This window comes from Antennarius striatus, chromosome 11 (assembly GCF_040054535.1).
Source record: "Antennarius striatus isolate MH-2024 chromosome 11, ASM4005453v1, whole genome shotgun sequence".
In the NCBI taxonomy this organism is placed as follows: Eukaryota; Metazoa; Chordata; class Actinopteri; order Lophiiformes; family Antennariidae; genus Antennarius; species Antennarius striatus.
In genome coordinates this window covers 17,834,100-17,856,458 of record NC_090786.1, presented here as the reverse complement: position 1 = coordinate 17,856,458, position 22,359 = coordinate 17,834,100, and the positions used below count along the sequence as shown (strand labels likewise).

The window sequence follows — 22,359 nt, the reverse complement described above, 5'->3', positions numbered from 1 at the left end:
TGAAATATTGAATTTTTCATCTGAAGTGATGCTGAAAGTCAGAAGTTGACTGGGATTCAAACTTTCCCTTTTACTTCTCTGTGTAGAAAACCTGTTGATCTTGTGTGTTCATCATTTTCTTTAATTTACTAAGGGGGTGAGTTCTCTTCCATTGAGACCACCATGCTGCTGCTGTTAAACAAGCTCTAGAGAGGGAATTTCAATGTTTGGCTACTGTGGTTGGAGAGGATGGAATAGGGGTGTTTAGTCGTATGCCTTCAATAAAACGCACCACTAGATGTCACTATATCCAATACACTGGATTTCATGATAATCTATGCTTTTGGTTCTAGAGTTACTAGGCACGAAATCAAGAATATCAAGCACGACTGCAAGAGAGGAACAGGGACATGCAAAAAGCAAGAAATGTCTGTAAAAGGTTTTTTTTTTCCCAATCAATTTAGGTTTTGCAGCAACCAGCCAATGATGCCATCAGTTGAGCCATGATCGCAGCAACGTGACTGAATTTTGCAATTGGCAATTTAAGTTTATAAAAAAAGGATCTAAAAGCACAAGCTACGCCCCTCTGGTCACTCCTTTATATGTAGTGGAACGAGTATGAGCTACAATTAAAGTGGCTAATTGGATATGATGGCCTATTGGATATGATTTACTTTGGTAGGGTCTGAGAGAGTTAAGATAAAGGATGCCTTCCTTGCTTTACATTAGCATCCTGAAAGGACTAAAACAATTTCGAGGAGTCAAAGGCTTGCAGATCTGAACATGTTGGTATGCACAGTCTAAGCACCCTCAACGATTTGGACATTCAAACGAATGAAAACATTCAAACAAAGGTTGTTTAGGGTATCTTCCTGAATTGAGATTATGAGGAAAGCTAGTTTAAAAGTCGACTCTACTGACCACAATGCAACACTCACGTCTCACACATTCTGTGGCAACTGGTAGCTCTTTACTGTGGGAGATGTCTGGAGTTTGGATTACAGGGATAGCAGGTAGTTAGAATAATTGAAAATCCCACTACTAGATAAGGCTTAAATTGGGACTTGTTGTCAAGACGAACAAGAAACTGACCTTGACCTGTCACATGACCTGTAAAACAGAGGTCTCCATATCTGCAGCATCAGACCATGAGGTGTCTGCTGGGGGAGGGCACAGGGAGTGGCGTCTTCCTGACATGTTGTTTTGCACATGTATCATATCATCTTTCACGGTGATTTTGTGGAAAAAAACGTAGACCATCAGGATCAGGAAGCAAAAGCAGCTTCATTATACGAACATCAGGATAGACCCACGAAGCTGAGCCACAGGATCCACGGGTTTTTAACCGATGTAAACTACCTCACCTGGAACGAGTAGGACACCTGTATTATTAAATAACTGCCGTGATACTAAAGTGCTTTAAATTATAATTCTAAAATATACAGATGTGCAGCATCAGCAGTTATAAAGGTTAATGAGAACGATTGTAGCATCCTGTGTAAGTCACTGTTTAATTAAAGTGTGATTGAATCCCTGCCATTGACCCAACACTATCATAGAAAACTGGATGCAGTTTAATAAAACTCCAAATTCAGCTGAATGATGATGCATCTCTACGTCTCTACATAAATATATAGCAACCCACAAGTTCACAATGTGAACTTAAAGGTAATACAGTGTCCACTTAACGTTTTCTGCTGTAGTTCCAGTTATCGAAGCATCAGAAACCACAAGTGGGGTTCTTTTTGCACCCAGGATAGCTGTTAGCTTGGTCTTTGGTGTGTCATGTTGGGACAAGGGTGAGGTTAACTAGGATCAGTTTAACAACAGACTGATGTAATACCATCAAAAGTCATTTTTAAATGGTGTTACTTTAATTTTTGTTTTTAAAGAACTTTGAGAAATTGGGATGATCAGAACAATATGTTTATTGGCTCATCTGTCCAATAAGAGACATTTTAACACAATACCTTATGACTGGCGCTTTACTTGGAAGCCCAGATCTTGCCAGGTGTTCTACAGCTGGCAGCTGAACACGAACTGTCTGGAATGTTGTCCAGGTGGTCAGTGAAGCGCAACCTTATAAATGAGAGCAAGCTCAGAAAGTTTAAACCCTGTCCTTGTTCACTGCACATGTGGAAATGAGCTAGACAAATGAACCAAATACTGTTAAAGAAAAGTGATCACAGTCGGGAACAAATCTGGACTCCTCGGCAGCCTGACAAGGCAGCCCCAGACCATTCTACACTATACATTTATAGGAACAGGAAGTTTCATCAAATAAGGCATAAGAGATGAAGATGCACCTCCGGTAGGAAACAAAAACATCCAGTTTCACATGTCTCCTTCAGTTTTACACAGTCCATCTGGTAAAATGTGGTCAAAATCTGGACAAAATCATACAAATCACACTATATGTTTTTCCTAATCATACTAATAAGATTTAACAAAGAATAAAAAATAAACATAATATTATGATTATTCTAACAGTGCTCTACTTAGAAATAAAAAGTGAGAATTGGCAATGCACCAAAATTTATGTAGCATCTAACATATCTGTCTTACTCTTTTCCTTTCGGCTTTTCCCTTCAGGGGTCACCACAGCGAATCAGTTTCCTCCATCTAACCCTGTCTTCTACATCCTCTTCTCTCACACCAACTACCTTCATGTCCTCTTTCACTACATCCATAAACCTCCTCTTTAGTCTTCCTCTAGGCCTCCTGCCTGGTAGTTCAAGACTCAGCATCCTTCTACCAATATATTCACTATCTCTCCTCTGGACATGTCCAAACCATCTCAGTCTGGCCTCTCTGACTTTATCTCCAAAACCTCTAACATGTGCTGTTCCTCTGATGTACTCATTCCTGATCCTATCCTTCCTGGTCACTCCCAAAGAGAACCTCAGCATCTTCATCTCTACTACCTCCAGCTCTGTCTCCTGTCTTTTCCTCAGTGACACTGTCTCTAGACCAAACAACATCGCTGGTCTCACCAGAGTTTTGTACACCTTTCCTTTCATTTTAGCTGAAACTCTTCTATCACACCTCACACCTGACACTTTCCTCCACCCATTCCATCCTGCCTGTACATGCTTCTTCACCTCTTTTCCACACACTCCATTGCTCTGGACTGTTGACCCTAAGTACTTAAAATCATCCACCTTATTGATCTCTTCTCCCTGTAACCTCACTCTTCCAATTGGGTCCCTCTCATTCACACACATGTACTCTGTCTTACTGCGGCTAACCTTCATTCCTCTCCTTTCCAGGACAAATCTCCACCTCTCTAGCTTCTCCTCCACCTGTTCCCTGCTCTCACTACAGATCACAATGTCATCTGCAAACATCATAGTCCATGGAGATTCCTGTCTAACCTTGTCCGTCAGCCTGTCCATCACCATAGTGAACAAGAAGGGGCTCAGAGCTGATCCCTGATGCAGTCCCACCTCCACCTTGAACTCCTCTGTCACACCTACAGCACACCTCACCACTGTCTTACAGTCCTCATACATGTCCTGCATCGCTCTCACATACTTCTCTGCCACTCCAGACTTCCTCATACAATACCCCAGTTCCTCTCTGGGCACGCTGTCATAAGCTTTCTCCAGATCTACAAAAATACAATGCAGCTCCCTCTGACCTTCTCTGTACTTCTCTATCAACATCCTCACAGCAAATACTGCATCTGTAGTACTCTTTTTTTGCATGAAACCATACTGCTGCTCACAAATGTTCACTTCTGCCCTCAGTCTAGCTTCCATTACTCTTTCCCATAATTTCATTGTATGGCTCATCAGCTTTATTCCTCTGTAGTTGCCACAGCTCTGCACATCTCCCTTGTTCTTAAAAATGGACACGAGCACACTTCTCCATTCCCCAGGTATATCATCAGGACCAACTGCCTTTCCATTCTTCATCCTCTTCAATGCCCTACTCACTTCATCCTGACTAATCTTTGCTACTTCCTGGTCCACAACAGTCACCGCTTCTAGTCTTTGTTCTCTCTCATTTTCCACATTCATCAACTCTTCAAAGTACTCTTTCCATCATCCCATCACACTACTGGCCCCTGTTAATAGACTTCCATCTCTATCCTTAATCACCCTAACCTGCTGCACGTCCTTCCCATCTTTATCTCTCTGTCTTGCCAACCTGTATAGATCAATCTCTCCCTCCTTACTGTACAAGTCATCATAAGCTCCTTGTTTGGCCTTTGCTACCTCTACTTTCACCTTACTCTGCATCTCCCTGTACTCCTGTTTACGCTCCTCAGTCCTCTCAGTGTCCCACTTCCTCTTAGCTAACCTCTTTCTCTGTATACACTCCTGTACCTCCTCATTCCACCACTAAGTCTCCTTATCTACTTTCCTTCCAGATGACACACCAAGTACTCTCCTACCTGTCTCCCTGATCACATTATCTGTAGTTGTCCAGTCATCTGAATGCACCTCTTGGCCACCCAGAGCCTGTCTTAACTCCTTCCTAAAAGTCATGCAACATTCTTCCTTTTTTAGCTTCCACCATTTCGTCCTCTGCTCTGCCTTTGCCCTCTTCATCTTCCTCTCCACCAGAGTCAACCTACACACCACCATCCTATGCTGTTTGGCTACACTCTCACCTACCACTACTTTGCAGTCACTGATCTCCTTCAGATTACACCATCTACACAAGATGTAGTCTACTTGTGTGCTCCTACCTCCACTCTAACAGGTCACCCTATGTTCCTGCCTCTTCTGGAAGAAAGTATTCACTATAGCCATTTCCATCCTTTTTGCAAAGTCACCCACCATCTGCGTTCTTCTCCTGGATACCAAACCTGCCCATCACCTCCTCATCACCTCGGTTTCCTGCACCATGTCCATTGAAGTCTGCACCAATGACAACTCTCTCACTTCTAGGCATGCTCTGCATCACTTCATCAAAGTCCAGCCAGAATTTCTCCTTCTTCTCCAGCTCACATCCTACCTGTGGAGCATACCCACGAACAACATTGACCATCACGCCTTGTATTTCTAGCTTCAGACTCATCACTCTATCTGACACTCTTTTTACCTCCAGGATATTCCTAACAAACTCCTCCTTCAAGATAACTCCTACTCCAATTCTTTTCCTATCTACACCATGATAGAACAACTTGAACCCTGCTCCTAAACTTCTAGCCTTGCTACCTTTCCATCTGGTCTCCTGGACACACAGTATATCTACCTTCCTTCTCTGCATCGTGGCAACCAACTCTCTACCTTATCTTGTCATAGTTCCAACATTCAATGTCCCCACTTTCAGTCCTATACTCTTGGCGTTCCTCTTCTCTGTCTTCCTACGAACACACTTTCCTCCTCTCCTTCTTCGACCAACAGTAGTCCAATTTCCACCGGCACCCTGTAGGTGAACAGCACCGATGGCGGTCGTCATTAACCTGGGCCTCGACGGATCCGGTATGGAAGTCATAGGTTTGATTCGCATGTTTGATTTGGCAAAAGTTTTACGCTGGATGCCTTTCTTGACGCAACCTTCTGTATTTATCCGGGCTGGCACAATAAGACACTGGCTTGTGTCCTCTTGTGGCTGGCATCCTACATATATTTTAGTTATTTATGCATCCTGTGTGTTTGTGATAAAGATGCATTATTGCTTTGTATTTTGTTGTGTCCCTGTGACCCCACTGACTTTCTTATCTGTGAACCTTTGTGTAATCAACACACAGAAATCTAAATGTTCCTTCTTCTCTATTTCTAAAACATACGAGTCAAGCAGACTTAACATGTATAGCTCATTAATTTCTTTGAAAAATAGTGCTCAAACAACAACTCTTGGTTCAGCCTGCGGTCACACTCACCCCACGGTCAGGAGGTCAAAGTTTAAGTAGGTTAAAGTCATTTTGTTTCTTAATTGGGCTCAAACAGGCATGTGTCATGGACCATCAGCTGTAGTGAATGTATCATCTTTGAAGATGACAAGTTTTTACTAAGGGAGAAGATAATGGTCTGGCTCACTGACCTTCTGTCACACATCAACTAACCAGCCCTGATGTGGCTCCAGGACAGGTGAGAAAATGTAATTTTTTTTTTAACAGGGTCACACTTTTTAAAGGAGATTTGAAATGCTTGTTTGATGTATTTGATCCTGACTGACACTTTGAACAGTGTTTCCATCATTGACACATACATTGAACAACACATTAGGAAGGGTGACCACTGCGTCAGATGTCTGCAGAGATCTGCAGCATGATAGGTTGCTAATTTGTCAAGCTCCTGAACCTTTTGCCTTTGGAGTTGCTGAAGTATCCAGGGTCTAATGTCAGACAACAAATCCTTTGATTAGACTAAGCATCCTGATGCAATTAGGCTGGAGAACTATGTCCATGGTGCCAAGCAGGGACAAAGGGCTGCCTGGTATCCAAGGTAAGGTATAACACAGCAAGACAGTTCCTGGTTAGAGTCCCACTCTGTGTGGAGTTTGCGTGTCTCTGCGTGGGTTATCTCCAGGTTCTCCAGGCTTCCTCCCACCACTAAAAACATGGACTGACTCCTGGGAATAAGGATGTAAGCAGACAATGTTAGTGAGGACAATGTTGACCGTCTGGCTTTGAGAACTGTGAAGGTTTCTCAGTTGGACAGACTCAACAAAAGCACTCTTCTCTTTTTGCGTAGGACAGTAGTGCCCTCCATTCTCCTATTGGTGAATGTTTGGGATACATAAAGAAATGTGTTGTGGAAGGCAAAACGAATTGAATATTTCAAATTATGTCGTTCTCGATTATATGTCGGTTTATAAAAAAAATACAACAAAAATAAAAATCAAGTTTACGTCAGTTTTTTTGACTTATTAGTAATGATAATTCTGGTATTTGTTTTATAACCTTTCAAAAAGCTTCTACTTTATCATTTGATCAATAAAGCATCTGTGATGTATGGTAAACATCACCAAATTGTACTCATGAATTTGGATTTATTTTTCCTGTACTGTATTAAATGATAAAATAGTTTTTTTTAAAATCAGCCTAAAATGGGGACGGCAGTGGCTGAGTTGGTAGAGCGAGTCGTCCAATGATCGTAGGAGTGGCGGTTTGATTCCCGCTCCCGCCCAGTCACCTCGGAGTGTGAGCTGACAGTGGGAGGTATAAATTTACAAATCTACATCTCCCCACCTATATATTTGAATAAGCTCACCTCAAAAACTTTCGTGCTGTTAAGCTGTCACCAACTCCACCCACTACCTGTCAATCAAGCGCCAAACCAGTCACTGTGCCCCACCAATCATAGAGCATCTGCCAGAAGGAATCACGTGAACAATATGGGATGAGACATCTGCTATGTTAAGAGAAGAAATAACTATACATGGACTTCGCAGTCCACATAATTTTAGAGTGTCATAACTGTTCCAACAATGTTCATGTTTTTGAGCAGAGTTCAAACAGCAGGAACGAGACAGAAAACGGCAACGAATTCTGAGTGAAACTAGCTGGCTAGCACCAACAGTCTGTCCAGCTATGGTTTCCTTTGGAATGGGACAATCGATGTAGTATCCAAAATGCTCCTCAGGCATCTGACAAAAACGGTCTTTAAGTAACTACATAAAGTTCTGATCATGTAGTGAGCTAACAGAACTACCACTTCTCTAAAATTTCTTTTCCGCTTGCTCTTTTGACAGGTGCCTTTTCCTTTAATGTTAGCTCCTTTCCCGATCTCACAATTAGTTAGCTTTCTTTCTCCAATTAGCCTGCTAACATTCATCTATGGCTTCACAATGCCCGCCTAGCGCAATCAATGATTTGCCAACACAAAGTCGTTACGTCACCACGTAGATTTTTGACTACGTTGGGTGCTTGATTTATAATACCGATACATTTGTTTTCATATGTTTGGTACTGTATGACGTCTGATATTATTGCTGTATTGTGGAATTTCCATGGGTTCCCGCTAGTTTACAAATAGATTTGTATTATTCATTCATTCATTTTCTGCCGCTGTATCGGCTGCAGCAGGTCACGGGGAGCTGGAGCCTATCCCAGCTGGCATAGGGTGTGAGGCGGGGGACACTCCGGGCACGACGCCAGTGCGCCGCGGAGCCACACACAAAGACAGACAAACACGCACAAACACACTCACTTCTACGGGCAATTTGGACCGGCCAATCAACCTGAAACGCATGTTTTTGGAGGTGGGAGGAAGCCGGAGAACCCGGAGAGAACCCACGCAGACACGAGGAGAGCATGCAAACTCCGCACAGAGCGGGACGTGAACACGGAACCGCCGTGTTGTGAGGTGACAGCGCCACCCACTGGGCCACCGTGCCGCCCAGATTTGTATTAACCATATATACTGTAATTGGAAAAGTATTCATAAATGAAGTACAGTGCAAAATGGTTATTTTCGGTTTAGCTTGGAGACAGGTCAATTTCACACGTTGTTTTTCGATTTACGTTATGTCTCCCGGAAGGCATTAATGACTTATGGTGAGGTTTACCTGTATACTCACCCATCTAGTCTGACGTTGTGAGGTATCCCAGGCGTGGTGTTGGTTGTTTTGCATAAAATCGTGGCTTGCTTCACCTGATTCACATTTCCAATGTTGGTCGACTCAGTTTCTTATTTCGTTAATATTGTGCAGTCTGAATCCCTCTGGACAGGACTTTCTACATCTACAGGATGTACAGTTTTATTTGCAGAGTTACATTTCCACATTTAAACTTTGGAAAAAATCTTCTGCCATGTCAAAACTTTTGTGCAGATACACTCTGGAATATAGCAAACCGTCAATGAGACCTACTTACTTACATAAGTTACTGACTTAAACCAACAGAATCTGGAAGAGAAACTGCAAACTGAACCTGGTGCCCAAATAAATGTTTACATGTGGTTCAAGGCCATGATCTTGAGCCACAAAACCAATCCACATCGTACATAGGGCTCAACATAGAGCCTGTGTTCACCTGCTTTTTAAAGGTGTTCTGAACCAGTCTCCTTTTCCTATGGGTTTTATTATGGAATGATATACTAAAAAACTGCATAAAAGAGGCAGCACATTTTCTATGTATAGATGCAATTAAAAGCTAAAATGAAAAAAAAAAGCACTCTAAATTTTCTCTGTTTCAGTTTAACATGACAGCAAAACAAAAGCTCTGTAACACTAGGAACTTGATTTATGTACTTATGTTTCTGCTTTGGTGCAATAGGAATAGGAACAAGAGTCATTGCATGAACTGTGGACCTCACTGAGAAAGTCTTTCACTCTGATGTACCATGAATCACTTATGGGTAGCATCAAAATCTCCAGGAGTTGCCCCATATGTAAAACTAATATTCATCTCATGACAACACATTGTATCTGCAAAGATATTAATTCAATAATTTTTAATACAGTATATTTCATGTGCAACACACACACATGCTTATGTAACATTAAAGTTGAACTACAAAACAAACTTGAGAAATAAAAACAAATAAGCCTGTTTAGGTGAATTGATAAGGATCCAAAACGTGTGTGAAAGAGGTGTGAACAATGCCCTTGGGAGGCAGAAGAGATTTATTGGGTTTTGTTATTAGAGCTACGTCATTTCACCTGTAGGCCAGCTGGACACTGCTTTTAGTTTGTTTTACTGTGTCTTGAAAGAAGCAAAAAAGTCAAGGTTTTAATCCACTTATCTATCTTCACACAGTGAGCTGATTCATCAAGCTTCCTTTAGGTCCATCAGCCAGGATAGAAGCATGACACACTGATCAACCATGATATAATTACCACTGACAGCTGAAGGGAATAACATTCATTACTTCCACCAGGTTAAATATCTAGAACCGCCCCTCAGAAAAAAGACACCTCTTGGATGAGAGGTGAAGTTGGCTTTATTCTACACAGAGATCTATCATTGCCTGGATGACTGAGAATCTGCTCAGACATTTATTATCTTGTACAATGTACCTGTCAGTAAGTAGGATGTATTAAAGCAAGTGAACAGCTTATTGCCAAAGATGATGTGAAAAAGTGGCAAGGCAAGGGATTTTCTGACACTATTTCGGGGGTCTAGTGGAGTCCATGCCTCAAAGGGTCAGGGCTGTTTCAGGGACATGGCCTACACAATATAAGACATGTGGTTACAATATTGTGGCTGACTGGTAAAAACAGGACGTAAAATAATCTTCTGTGAACCGACTTTGTCACAGATTTTCCCCAGAGTCTAAGCGAATACACAGAATATTGGCCTGTGTGACTTTAAATAACTGTGAACTAAACTGACATATACAAGCACACACTACTGTGAAGAACTTACTACCAAAATCATGCACAGACTGACCCCAAAAATGACAGGCAAGCCATTTACTTCCATACTGTGTGGTGCCTTCATACAAGCAGTCCCTGTGTGTCTGTTTAGTGACAGGGAGAGAGAAAGTGTATGGACCTTTTTGAGCAGAATCTGTATTGGTCTCTTGACCTGGCGCATGTCCTCTGTGAAGAGAGGCTTTGTTGCCTGCAGACAGCTCATAGCCTTTAACACACACCTTCATAATAGTATCTGTGTCTGTGATTTTCCATTTAGAAAATTGTGAGCGTTTAACCTCACATCGAAGGCTTCGCTCTACCCCGAGAGAGGGAGAGAGAGAGAGTAATCATCATAAGCCTAATGATACAGTGGCCCACTGTGGCTGCACTGTGATTGCCAAGCTCTACACACACGTGCCAAAGCACACAGGCGAGACTTAAGCTAATCTTGATGTCTTCCTGTAATGTGCTAACACCTGATCATTGTACAGTGTGCAGTACCTGACTTCAGCCTGGATACTCTCATTGAAAAAAAACACAATACGATTCTTTGACATAACAAAGCTGAAATGTTGATTCCAAGTGTATCCTGCCTTATATCCACCTGTCCGCCATCTGCAACTGTTGAATGCAGGTCCTTTCTTGACCTTTGACTCATTAGCATTAAAGCCGTATAATCTCAGTAGCATCTGTACACCACAATGAAGGAATGGCACGTTTGGATGTCAGACAACCTAATCTCCTCGTTTTCACTGCAAGAGGTTGTCGCTCCTGACAACTTCAGGAAATAATGCCATAATGCACTGACTTCCCCTTTCTAAAATAGACATTTTTCATTAAAGGTCAGCACCTCACCTATAGGCTAAAAGAGATTTTGTTGTGCCGTGAAGTTTCTGTGATGCCTCTCATAATCATTCGCACTGTAACTACAGGACTCACACCAGCCACAGAGGTATCACAGAACCTTCCTGTCTGTCTCTCTGGGCTGCACACAGACATCACAGCAGAGCTGACGCTGTGTTGTGTAGCATATCTATTTGAAGGGCAAAGTGAGGAAAGACTGGGTTCAGTGTTTGCTGCTGGATGGGTGACAGTGGGGGTCAGAGGTTCACTTTACCCTCAGCTCCGTCACTCTCTCTAGACTGGCTTTCAGAGGCTCAAAGAAAGGGTCTGATGAGGGGAACTCGGAAGCACCGAGGCTTCTGGCAGCGGCAGCAGCCCTTCCCTCCACATCCTGAGGGCCAGAGCCTCTCTGTGGCCATCAGAAGAGGAAAACAAGGTGCACACTGTCATATAAACACAGACTGAAGGAGTAGTTTGGGCTACTCTTTCGGTGGGTGTTTGCCACAGAGACACTCACTGTGAAGAGGAGAAGAGCAGAGGAGGGGAGGTGTGGTGTGATCGTAAGTTGACACCGAACAAAAGGATTTCAATCAATATAATTGGAGCAGGATGTGTTAGCGAAGCGCCAACATTCATTTAAACGACTTGTACGGTAAAAGCACACTTACATAGTTCCAGATGGTTTGACTCTGACCTTAGACCGCAGTAAAATTATCAGTGCATGCATTAGCTCACACAAACTCAATTACACATAATATGAAACTTCTGGAATCCTTGTGCATTTGGATGAAGGTGCTTTACATTGTAGCTAAATGCAGGCAAGAGTAAAGTCATAACCTGTACAGCTCTGCTAAATAGAACAGATTAGTGAGAAGTAGAGCATGTCTCTGGAGAAGAGGTGCAGGATCATAGTCACTGGTGCAAAAAACAAAGGAAATATTTTAATGTTGAGGATGACAAATTGTTGCCAGAACACATACAGTCAGCTTGTTCACTATCACTGCTACATTTACACTCCACGGCCAAGACAGTCTGGAATGACAAGATGTTTCCCAATGCCGGTCTGCAGGATCCACATTTCAACAAAAAATAATAGCCAGTAAGAAAGCCATGGACTATCCTAGACATTTGTCCCCTGAAGTCAACAGCCAAGATTTTAGTGCTACTGCTTTAGACTGTGGGGGTCTGAAAATAGATATCCTGACTCAGACTTGATCTTCTGTGCATAAATGGGACGCAAAACTGCAGTATGAGTTGGCCAACAAATGGTCAGATTATTTCACAAAAAGAAAAAGCTAATGAAATTGTTGTCAGATGCTCGCTGTGGGCTCCAGGGCTGCACTTCGTCCAATGCACTTCACCACATGTACTATTTACAAACTATTTACCTGCACGCAACCAAAGCCCACTCAGACATGACTGGTTTAGATGACTCATACAGACAACAAACAGACACCACAAAGCATTTAGCGTAATACCAGCATCTTGAATTTCTTAAATTAAGTTGTTTCTGAAATTTAGATGTTTCATATGTTTATCAATCTATTGTCAATTTCATGGCCTTAATGATTTTGGAAAGAATTATTTTGCAAATGTTTTTGATTGTGGATGCTTATGGCTGAGACATTTTTATGCTGCGTTGATGTCATGTTAGAGAAGTTCAACATTAAACCTCTTATTTGGCTGTCCAACAGGACTGGATTCATGTAAAACATTTTTGGAACCACAGCTGGGAAATGAATCATTAATAAACACCAGAATTTTCAGAGGTAGAAGCTTGTAATTTGATTATTTGCTCAATTTTGGTATCCTTTAAGTATCTTGATATGGCAAACATTTTATGGACTAGGACTAAGCTAGATGAAACCCATCCAAATGTGACTTCCATCGGTGGACAAGCTGACTGACTTTTTGACTCTGTTGGCTAGAACTTCCACCCAGTATCTCTGTCTGCTGAGATTTTAGTAGATAGGATTATAGGTGCAATCGTTCAGATGACGAGTGGTGAAGTATTAGTGACCACTTCTAAGCTGGATTTAAATGAACAGACTGATCATCCCTACTGATGGAACACAGTTGGGTCTACTGAAACCAGAAGAGAGAAGAGCTAGTGCAGATTCATCAAGGATTCATGCCTTGGCATCGAACTTCAGGCCATGGAACTAACACTCAAGGGTTTCCCTCAGAAGGTAGTAAATATTCCATGGAGGAATAATAACCTCAGTACACTGCATACAGACCCTCCTCTGTCTGAGCAAGGAGAGACTGTCATTGGACTCTACCTGTTAGTGCTGGGTAAGTCAATCATCATACACTAAAATGTAAAAAACTGCGTAAATATAAGCAGGTTTGTGTCATTTTGTTTATTTTGTCAACTCAAATTAAAAGTAGGATGTAGTAGCAGTGGCTGAGTTCTGATTGACCGTACTCAGGTCAAAATCATTCCTATTAACTGTTACATGTGTACTACTAACAAAACACCTGAAGTATTTCTGCTTAGACTAATGATTCAGCTTCCATCACCTATTTAAAGTCATGCAACAAATGCAAATTTTCAAATGAGTTGCCAACTCATTAGTGACAAAGTGTGTGGTGTGTGTTCTGGGATTTCTTATTTGGGTCGTTAACTAACGTAGTTGAGGGATCTTATGTAGCTGACCTGGAGTTATAAAAAGACAGGGGATCCTCTTGGCTTTTCTCCAGAGTCACCTGCTCCTGAGTCAAATGATTTATCTCTGAGAAGGTCTAGTCTGCTGCTATTCTGGTGATAGGTGATGGATGTGAGGAATAAAGAAAGATACACTGTAGCTCCATAAAACACGTTCATGTTTTTATTAATGTCCTCCATCAGATTTAATCCTACATTGCTCCAATAGTCTAACCCTAACCACAATGCCAGGATGCTCTACTCCACATGCACTATGATACGTTGCGATACAATTCGATACGATACAATATGAAGATACAATGTGATGCGATTCAATGTGATACGATACATTATGAAATGATATGATTTGATACAATACAATGATGCGATGCAATACAATGTGATATGATACAAAATGATACAATGATACAATTAAATGATACAATACAATATGATACGATACAATAGGGTGTGTACAGTATGATATGAATGCACTGTATACTATACCATACCATACAAAACAACCCATACCATATACCATATACGATACCATACCATACCATACCATACCATACCATACCATACCATACCATACCATACCATACCATACCATACCATACCATATCATACCATACCATACCATACCATACCAAAACCATATTATACAAGAAGAATGGTGTGGTTCACTGACTGCTTTGCATTTGTGTCTGTAGGATGGCTGTCCTGGTTTGGAAACAGTTTAGTGATGTTTGTCCTGTACAGACAACGAGCTTCTCTTCAACCAACAGATTTCCTCACTTTAAATCTTGCCATTTCTGATGCCAGCATCTCAGTATTTGGCTACTCCAGAGGGATCCTAGAAATATTTAACATCTTCAGGGATGACGGGTATTTGATCACCTGGATTTGGACGTGCCAGGTAATAACTACATCAAAATTCTTTGTTTGTTTTAAAAGAGTTTATAACATTCTATATAATATGTCAAATTTAAATAATTTGTGAATTTCCAGGAATGTAGGTAGCATTGTGGTGACTGCATGAAGCATAAATCCTCTGTTCATCAGGTGTCTCAAGACAATCTAAATTAATGAAGTACATTAAAGGGATGATTAAAAGAAGTCTTACAATAAAGTGAGTATGGGTGTGAGTGTGTAGAAAGGATTATGCTAGTAGCCATGTGGGAAGAAGGTTAAGGCCATAATAGGATTACAACTGTGGAGGCTTTTATATGGGGGAAACTGTTCCAGCAGCATGGCACCTGTCAACAACCAAACAGGAAACTAACCAAACAGCAAGGAGGACATGTGCTGCATAATTTCATCACAAGTCTTAAGATTGTTTATTTTGACAAAAGATTTATATCTGTGTCTCCATACGAACACTTCTGTTTTTCTTCCCTCAGTACCCCAGTGTGAAATTAAATAGTTGCCATTCTTTTGCTCGGAATTCATCTAGTGTATTTTTCTTGTTGAGGGTTAGCTGTGTTGGAAACTTTATCCTTACTGCAGGAAATAAAAGAGAAAAAAATACGCAATAAAGAAGCACATGTTCTCAGAAGAACAAGCCCGGATATCTGAGTGGGTGAGATACTGTAGAGGTCTGCAGTTGTTAGGCTTTAGCGCATATGTTAAAGTGGCCTTGTCAGGACAGCAACTCTCAGGTTTCCAGGAAGGAGAAATATTGGGATAGCAGCGCTCCCCTCTCGTGTTAAACTTCCTCTGACAGAGGTTGGTTATGGAAGGATAAGCAATAATAAGTGAGAGAAACATAAAAAATGGCACAAATAGTGGAGGAAAGGAACAGAAAGGTGAAAGAAACTGCCATGTGAGAAGCATTAGAAGATAACTGCATAAACCATGATGAGACACGGACAGCAACAAGTTAGGCCTGATCATCAAAAACAGTATAGAAGATTATAGATCTATCCATTCTGCGCCAATATTGACAAAAGATTTTTCTTTTAAGTCAGGAACAGGGAGGAATTAAAACCCTGAGCGGACAGGAAAAAAATATTTTTCATGAAAATCATACTGTTTTCGATGTTGACTTTTTGTTTATCGGCTGAACAAAAATGATGATTTATGGTAATAGGATTTGGTCTAAGGAAGACCAACGTAATCAGTAAGGAGCCCTGAAATGATCCATGTCTGCTGGAAGTGGCACAGCAGGGAAGTGATTGTTGCACGGCCGTAGCCAGACTGTAACTCAGTTCCATAAGTCCCTTTAGTAAAAGCTCTTATTTAACAATCCTCTTCCCAAACAATGGACTGAATACTAAAAAGTCTCACGGTTTAATGCTTTGGCATCAAACATTTTCACCACAGGAATTTTGTTGACACCAGGTTGAACTCTACTAAAAGCTATCTTAGCTGTGGTTTCTACAAGTTAAAAGCCAGGAGTTCACATCTGAGGAAATAGCTGAGGTCTGGATCATAATAGAAAAAAGAACAGGAAGAGCTCTTCACCTGAAGCACTTCTATCTGTTAAGTTGAAAGCAAACAAAGTCGTGAGACAAAACGGGCTTTGAATAAGAGGCTTCAGAAATCCCTCAATGATAACTTTAAGATGTGTTATGACTGACCGAGTCCTCTTCTTTGATTTCCTGCAGGTAGATGGTTTCTTCACCTTGCTCTTCGGCCTTGCTAGCATAAACACCCTAACAGTGATCAGCATCACCAGATACATCAAGGGATGCCACCCAAACAAAGGTTAGCTCTAACCTCTCTCACACATAAAGGAAGTTTTAGACCTGCATCTCTGCGCCTTCACATTCCAGCCATTCTTATCTGACAGACGTGTGTCTGCCGATGCTAATGATGCATTATTACCAGCTTCAGCTGTGGAAAATATGACCTGTCTCCAGCAAATCCATTCACATTACGCCAACGGGTTATTAAGTTAATTTGAGGTGACATTTTCTGTCAAGTTATGCTGAAGAATGTCTTAATTATATGGAAATGAGGGACAGCTTCTGGTTTGAACATGGTGTGAGTTTTTACTGTTTGCGGTGCTCATAAAATAAATGCTTAAACTTGTGGGTTTTCTTACATCGAACATTAGTGTCACATGTGTGTCATCAACTGCACATGCCAAAGCACAGCTGTAACCACTGCACACTGCAAAAGTAACTGAATATACAGCATGTATAAATCTATAAAATCAAAAAAAAAAAAACTACAATAACAACAGCAACAAAACGTAGTAAAGCAGTGATATAAATTAAACTGTTATCCTTAACTACAGCATATAATTAAATAATTAAGAATGTCCAACCATTTAAAGCTGCTAGGAGTGGACACACACAGGATCCCTACCTTGGCTATCACCCTACATTGCACCTCCTCATCTGCCCTATAGGCCCATCACACTGCAGGTCATGGGCCTATAGGGCAGCGACTCAATGAGACCCACTTAGGTTGTGCCTGATCATGCCCCATGCAGGCCTAAGACGTGCCCCCCCCCCCTCCAAAAAAAAGGCTGGCTCCAGAGGGGGGACCTTAACCCAGGAGAAATGTTAACACTTCTTTGTAACAAGTCATACAACGGCTCTCAGTCTAGACATTCCCTTGATGCCAATTTGCTTGGATTTACTTGGTAATCTACATTCCATATGTGGTCATGAACTCTGAGAAGTGACTGAAAGAAAGAAATCATGACACAAGCGTCCAGATTTAACTTCCTTGTGATGTGACTTGGCTTAGTCCCAGACGAGTCAAAGCACTTTCATGTAGAAAGAAGTTAGTTGACTCGGTTCCTTGGTTCCTCCTTTTGGAGGAGATCCCAGGTGGGTTGGATGGATGGTTGGATGGATGGATGTTGGTTGGAGTATTTCTCATTAGTATAGCACACTCCTGCATCGTGTGGTATTGACATTAGATGTGTGTGTGTGTGTGTGTGCGTGTGTGCGTGTGTGTGTGTGTGTGTGTGTGTGTGTGTGTGTGTGTGTGTGTGTGTGTGTGTGTGTGTGTGTGAACTCTGCTCAGAAAAGGTTGAGCCGATTGATTTCCTTTCTTCCTGTGAATACAAAACTATGTGTACATTGTCAACAGAGGTTCTTTTCAGTTGCAGATGTTTGGAAAGGCTATTAATATGAGAACAGACCCCATTGTTACACAAATGTCACAGTCTTGACATTCATTACAAGTCAAGAATGCTGCATCTTATTTTGCCTCTCATTTTTCCTGTCCTGTGTTTGCCAAAGTCATAACATTCAACCTTTTCAAACAGCCTTCTGCAAGATGTTGGATGTGGACTGTGTGGTTTTCATGTTTTGTCTCCTTGTGTGTTTTCTCAGCTTACTGTGTCAGCCTGAACACCATTGGCGTCTCACTCATCTGCATTTGGACTGGAGCGATGTTTTGGTCCGTCGCTCCACTGCTGGGCTGGGGCAGCTACACGGGTCTGTTCTCACAACACAAACCTGCACAAAGGAAAAGAAGCTTTGAAAGGAAGTTTACTGATAGGATCTATGCCTGATGTTCCTTAGATCAAGGTTATGGCACCTGTGAGGTGGATTGGTCCAAAGCAAATTACTCCACCATCCAGAAGTCCTACATCATCTCCATCCTCATCTTCTGCTTTTTCATCCCTGTGATGATCATGCTGTTCTCCTACATCTCCATCATCAACACAGTGAAAAGCACAAATGCCATGTCAGCTGAAGGTTTCCTCACTGCCCGCCAAAGAAAGGTGGAGAGAGATGTCACAAGGGTAGGCAAACACAAAGAAAATCTTTTTTACTAGAAAAGAATCGATTGGAAAAGTTCACTGCAAATGCTGAAATTTGGATAACGTAACTTTAAACAAGACAATATTTGTTGTTGGATTTTTTTGTTATTTCTTCTGCCAAATTATTTTTATACTACTGCATTTCACTTCTTTCTTTCTTAATAAACTTCATATCATGGTTACAGGTTTTATTCGAATATATTTCAGAGGATATATATATTTGTAATCTTGCAGAATTTATTATTTTAGTTCTTCCACTAAATAAACAATCTCATTTCTAATGAAATTTAGTGCGTTTATCTTAGGCTTATTTCAAGAAGAATGTGCATACTGCTATCAAAACATGTCTATTTATGGGCATACACCCTTTACCGAGACAATCCCAGCAATATTGGCTGCTAGATGGCTATCATAATGTAATGGTCCTGCTGTGCTGTTACTCATATTTGGAAGCTTAATGATTTGAATCCTCTTAGTCTGTGCTGAAATTGCAGAAACCTGTCAAGATGGAGTAAATCCTAGTGTTTAACTGTGAGCGTACATGTGTGGTGATGTATTTTAGTTCAGTAGCTCCAGCTTTAAGACAGTCAAAATGACAGAATTAACTTTATTTTACTCAGAAGTAGTAGTTTGAGTAGTTTGCCACTTATTTCCTCAGACATTTCTTACTTTTCTAAAGCCTATGTAATTCTTTTACCCAATGAAATCTTACCACTTGCAATGTTCCTACACAACTGAAACATAAATTCACTACTTGGGTCAAATATGTATTTACTGTTTTTGATTTAGCACATTTTTACTAGGTCCTTAAAAGTTCAAATTAAAAATACCCTCCCTGTAATAAACCTTCTCTCATGTCATTCCAGTCCTGACAGTTGTTTCCTCATGTTCCTCTTTAGATTTCCATTGTGATCTGTACAGCTTTCATCATGGCCTGGTCACCATACGCAGTGGTGTCTATGTGGTCAGCCTGGGGTTTTCACGTGCCAAGCACCACTAGCATCATCACTCGCCTCTTTGCCAAGTCTGCCAGCTTCTACAACCCGCTAATCTACTTTGGCATGAGCTCAAAGTTTCGCAAGGACGTCTCTGTACTGCTGCCATGCACACGGGAGGGCAAGGATGTGGTGCATCTTCAACATTTTAAAAACATCAAGCCTAAAGCCGACCTCCGACCAGCACCTGCATCACTTCCTGTTCAGAAGCAGGAGGCGAAATATGCAATGGGAGAACGGAACTATCCCAATCCTGACAGCGACTCCGGGGTGAACAGCCCTCCTGAGACTCCCCCGTTCGTCACACAGGAGGCCGTCCATGTTAACCTGCCCTCACACATTGAGACATCAGAGTATTGGTGCGACAGGCTTTGAGCAACTCACCCGAATACCGAAAATACAAGAATATTTATGTATTTTTTTTTTTTGGTATCATCAATGTTAATGAACTGTGTGTAACTGGTGTTAATAAATTAACTACTGAACCAAATGGGATTCCACTTCTGTTCATTTCTGGCTCTCACAAAAGCGATCACTCAATTCAAACCGGTAATGTAATCATACAACAAAGAACGACCTATAAAAGGTTTCTCTGAACCTTCTGAGAATCTTACAGTAGGTCCCAAAAATGCATCACTCCTTTGATGATCTTACATCACAGCAGCTATCCACTGAATGTGTCATTTATAATCTTCATTCTATTGAAACATCATCACATAAATCAATAAAAATATGATTGGAGAACAGGGTTTAATTAACATTCCAGTCAACACTGAGCCACTGGGGCGGCAGTGGCTCAGTGTTGGGGCGGCAGTGGCTCAGTGGTAAAGCGGGCGGTAGAGCAGGTCGTCCTATGATTTAAGATCGGCGGTTCGATTCCCGCTCCCGCCCCCCCAAAAATACCCGGAGGTGAGCTGACAGTGGGAGGTGTCAGCTCATCTCCGGAGCACTGCCGAGGCACCCTTGAGCAAGGTGCCGTCCCCTTTACAAATTGCTCATTTGAGGCGCACCAAGAAGGAGCTGCCTGCCACTCTACCTCCCATGCATGCCTACAGGCCCCTTTGTGTGTGTGTGTGATACAGGGGCCTGTACTCACTAATATATATGTATGCATGCATTTGTAATCAGTAGCTAGAGTGTGCGTTCTTAATTTCCCTTCGGGGATCAAACCAGTATATAAAATTTAAAAAAAAAAAAAAAATATGCACTAGAAAATGCTGTTATTTACAGCAAAATATAAAATAAAATATAAAGTGTGTTGCAGTTTTTCTTATTTATTTTTTTAACGTTTATTATTAGTAGCATTATCAATAATGGTTCCTTAGTCTAGTTCAGTTTGTGTCTCAGGAGGTTGAGTAACTCACTGTTGGACAGGTGGTCGATAAACTGGAGTTGCAACAAATCTGACTTTTGTAGAAAAATGCTGGAAACAAAATATATTTATGTACTATGTACAGACATTTACTGACAAAACTGGAACAAGTATTGTGTTGAAAATTCACAGGGAATGCCTTTAAAAAAAAATAAATAAATAAATAAATAAATAAATAAAAATAAATAAATAAATAAATAATAATAGTAATAACCAGTACTTTAATTGTCCGTGTTGGAGAAATTCTTTTTACCCTTCACACTTTACTTCTAGTAAGACATTGGTATTCTAAATTACAGTAATAGAAAAAAACAAACACTTTGAGTGTGAAGCTGGTGTTAATTTCTCTTAAGTTCGCAGTGAAAAGTTTTACAGTGTTGACAAACTTTCAGACTAAATGCACTGCTGAAGGCGAAGTGAGCAACCCCAAAATAGAGACTGATTCTTTTTAAACAACCTCAATGGGCAATTCTCTATGTGAACCATGACTTTGTCCCAGAACAGAAAAAGCTCCGTAGTTTCTACTTCTCTGAAACGGCTCTAAGCACACACACCATGGGCTCTTACAGCAATGCTCTCCAGCAAAAAGGCCGATCACAGCTTCCATCACCATCCATCTAGCACCAGATCATCATCACGTAAACCATCAGGTCCCTGTTGGACTCTAGGAGGAAGTTACCCAACAAGAGTCTGTGAGTGAACACATGTCCTGCAGACACACAAGACACACACTGATCATGGATGTGACGTCTCAAGCAGGTGTTGGTTGGTTTTTGTGTTTTTGTCGAGGAGATGTGATTACTCTGGTGAATGTTCAAACAAGGTGATTGGTTGTTTTATTTGTTAGGGAATGGGATGAGAGTTTGGGTTCAGTTTAACTCCATTGGTACTATGACCTTTTGCCGTGAGGTTTGAACAACATTCTAGTGTTTTAATAATGTCTTTTGGTGAAATACAGCAGATGCAATTCAACCTGGGAGAAATGAAACAATAGAACTTGACGGGATTGTTATTTACATGAATATTCTTCACAATGAACTGCAGAGGATCATGGGAAGGTGAAAGGAAAATGTGAAGAGAAAAACTGAACTGGTGTGAGTCAGGAAGTAGAGCATTTGTCCAGTTGTTTCAATGGTTTGGTCCCACTGCTCCCACTGGTGTGAGTGGGAGTGGTTGTGGGTGAGGTGGTCCAAGGTTCACACCTTTGCTCCTGGGTGATAGTTGAATGGATGAATGGGTGAAGGAGGAATGGTGTATGGGTGACTGCTGGCTTGTGTTATGAAATGCTTCAGATGCTTGGTTAGGCTGGAATAGTGTGGAAGTATTTCAGTAACACTTATCATGAAATACGAGAAACACACTTCACGTTCAAATACTGGACTTTGCTGAAATTTAGAGGAAATTAAAAATTTCTGCAATTTTAAAACATAAGCTGTAAACACTACCCTGTTTTTGTAAATCTGTTTTCAGCTACTCATTTTGCAGTTTTTGCAAATAATTCCTCAAATGTGAAGCCAATTGTCCATTCGAATGACTG

General features: G+C 41.2%; 1 protein-coding gene across 1 annotated transcript; it reads left to right on the top strand.

Moving 5' to 3' along the window:
* Window positions 1–13,153: 13,153 nt before the first annotated feature.
* LOC137603955 (opsin-5-like) lies at window positions 13,154–19,928 on the top strand. The gene is made up of 6 exons (XM_068327842.1): window positions 13,154–13,374; window positions 14,440–14,645; window positions 16,336–16,435; window positions 18,022–18,126; window positions 18,214–18,437; window positions 19,355–19,928. Exons 1-6 carry the CDS (start codon window positions 13,236–13,238, stop codon window positions 19,823–19,825), a joined length of 1,245 nt encoding a protein of 414 aa, XP_068183943.1. The 5' UTR covers window positions 13,154–13,235; the 3' UTR covers window positions 19,826–19,928.
* The last annotated feature ends 2,431 nt before the right edge of the window (window positions 19,929–22,359 follow it).

Excerpts from the sequence above, each read along its gene's own strand:
- LOC137603955 (XM_068327842.1), top strand. The coding sequence starts at position 13,236 with ATGGAACTAACACTCAAGGGTTTCCCTCAGAAGGTAGTAAATATTCCA. Across the intron at positions 18,127-18,213 it reads GGGCTGGGGCAGCTACACGG|ATCAAGGTTATGGCACCTGT; the intron begins GTCTGTTCTCAC and ends GATGTTCCTTAG. Across the intron at positions 18,438-19,354 it reads TGGAGAGAGATGTCACAAGG|ATTTCCATTGTGATCTGTAC; the intron begins GTAGGCAAACAC and ends GTTCCTCTTTAG.